A 2,332-nucleotide genomic window follows, 5' to 3' on the forward strand; every position below is an offset into this window, starting at 1 on the left:
GTGGTATAAATACAGTTTCTAAAAAGGGGGGAAATAATATAGAAGCATATTTATCTGTTTTTAATTATGTACTTTGTTATAGCATTGAATTTTTCTTTGATTTTTTTCACCACTAGACTAATCCCAGATAGTTTTTAATTTTTATACCATTGAAAGAACCCATATAGAGTCCAGATCAAGTTTAGAGCTGTAATTTTCAAAACTGAGTCATGATCAAGACAATATCTATATAACATATATATGTATATATTGATTAGTAATTAAGGCACAGCTATGTCAATGATAAAGCACAATGCTACCTGAAAACTACCTGAAACAAAAAACAAGTAGCAAGTAATGGCTTCTCCTTATAGTGGTTTTTTCTCTTTGAGTTACTAACTTGATATGGGATTGTATCTTATTTATACATCACAAATGCTTATTCTGTTTATGGCTATATAGTATAGCATGCACTAGTGTTTAATAAAGTTTATAATTTTAAATTTCTTATATAGCATGTAGTTTTGTGAGAAATCATACATGCGAACAAAGAGACTACATGCTAAATGTATATCAATATTTCAGCCTTTTCTAAAATTATTTAAGTAATTTTAAAATACTAATTAAATAAATGCTGTACTTTGTTTCTGTAGAACTTTACACTCATAACATTTTTCTTTTAAAGATCAGTGGATAAGTCTGTCATAGTGTATGATACTGTAAGTATTTCAAAATCTTTGTGCAATCTATGTAAATTGCTTTTAGGCTACTGAACTTCAAGTTTAGTTAAGCAAGCTGAAAAAAATGTATACCTTTTTTCTGTTTATGATGCCTGAGAATATAATATATACATTCATAAATGCTAAAATAGTTATGCAAGTAAGGTATTTCTGGGACAAGCCAAACTCTTAAATTGTTCAATAATGATTCTAAGATGGACAGATGTTTCATCTGATCAAAGAAAATACAGATTTAAAGAGCACTGCTCTCCAAAGTATCAATTTATATCAATTATTCTTAAACTTCTATATGACCTTTTCAAAACAGCAAAAGATGAATGTTTATCCCAGGGTTTGGGGATGGTATAGCTGAGAGTAGCCTACCACAGTTAGAGTTTTGGCTAGATCTAGAGATTAGTAATAAGGAAGAGTAGGGGTTATAATGGTTTTGGAAAAATGGGAGTTTTGGGTAGATCCATGTGAATAAAGAAAGACCAGTTTGCCAGTTTGCATGAGTATGAAGATGAATGAACTTTTTACACATAGTAAGGATGTAATTGATGAAAATATTTTCCAAGAGAAGTCAGTGTTGAGTAAAAACTAATGATGACTGAATTCAGGCTGTAGCTATTCCAGCATATGAAATGGAAACATAAATCATCAAAATGTAGTGGGACAAACAAGGAATCTAAATTAGTTCTCCATATAGAAGTTCAAATCACTGAGAGTTCTGACAGAAAATGGGAAAGAATACTTACACTAGGTGAAGTGGATCCTTAATATTTCTAATTAAATTTTCATGAGATTATACATTTACAACAATAGGTATAACATTAAATTTCCTCCATAAAGTATATATGTGAGTCTCAGTTATATCCATCTAGATGCTGGATGGCCAGCTAAGAAAACTCAAAATCTAAGTGACTTTTTTTCTACTCACCAATCCTGCAATGAGTACAAATCAAATATCATAGCAAAAACACAAATTATTTCATATAATAGACATTTAGATTATTATTAGTAATTTCGAACAAATGAACAAAAGCCAAGAGTCTATTATACTTAAAATTTCTAGGAAAGTGGTCATTAGACAACTGTGCTGATAATTAAGAATGAAATAGCTACCTGATAATATTAGGTATAGATGCTATTTTTTATTCGTTGGGTAAAATTTCAGCTTCTATTAGTGACATAATGTTTAAATACATATACCATATAAACCATATATGTGAAACAAGTTTTTAGTAGTAAATATACTCTCGCTTGACTAATTGTAAAGCTGTTTTTGTTTGTTTTCAGAATACTGAGAATATACTTCACACATTGACTCAGCATACCAGGTCTGAACTTAACCTCACTTTGTATTAATATTAATTTAAAAATTAGTCTGAAGATACATAATAGTTGTTTTTATTAACTAGGTATGTCACAACTTGTGCCTTTGCACCCAATATTCTTTTACTTGCTACTGGTTCAATGGACAAAACAGTGAACATCTGGCAATTTGATATGGAAAGACTTTGCCAAGGTTAGTAAGGGCATCACATTTAACCCAGTTCAACCCCATTCACCATTAAAATCAGAAATTCAGTAATTTTTTGACAAATTATTCACATTGCTTTTCTCAATATAAC

The 2,332-nt window shown here is 29.8% G+C and overlaps 1 protein-coding gene across 1 annotated transcript in view; it reads left to right on the forward strand.

Annotated features, from left to right (window-relative positions):
• WDSUB1 (WD repeat, sterile alpha motif and U-box domain containing 1) overlaps positions 1–2,332 on the forward strand; it is a 59,127-nt gene that overhangs the window by 15,352 nt on the left and 41,443 nt on the right. Inside the window, exons 6-8 of the mRNA XM_023528485.1 lie at positions 665–698; positions 1,998–2,038; positions 2,120–2,226. Of these exons, the coding sequence (XP_023384253.1) occupies positions 665–698; positions 1,998–2,038; positions 2,120–2,226 (182 nt within the window). The remainder of the gene's footprint in view (positions 1–664; positions 699–1,997; positions 2,039–2,119; positions 2,227–2,332) is intronic.

Source organism: Pteropus vampyrus, unplaced genomic scaffold (assembly GCF_000151845.1).
Source record: "Pteropus vampyrus isolate Shadow unplaced genomic scaffold, Pvam_2.0 Scaffold2, whole genome shotgun sequence".
Lineage (NCBI taxonomy): Eukaryota > Metazoa > Chordata > Mammalia > Chiroptera > Pteropodidae > Pteropus > Pteropus vampyrus.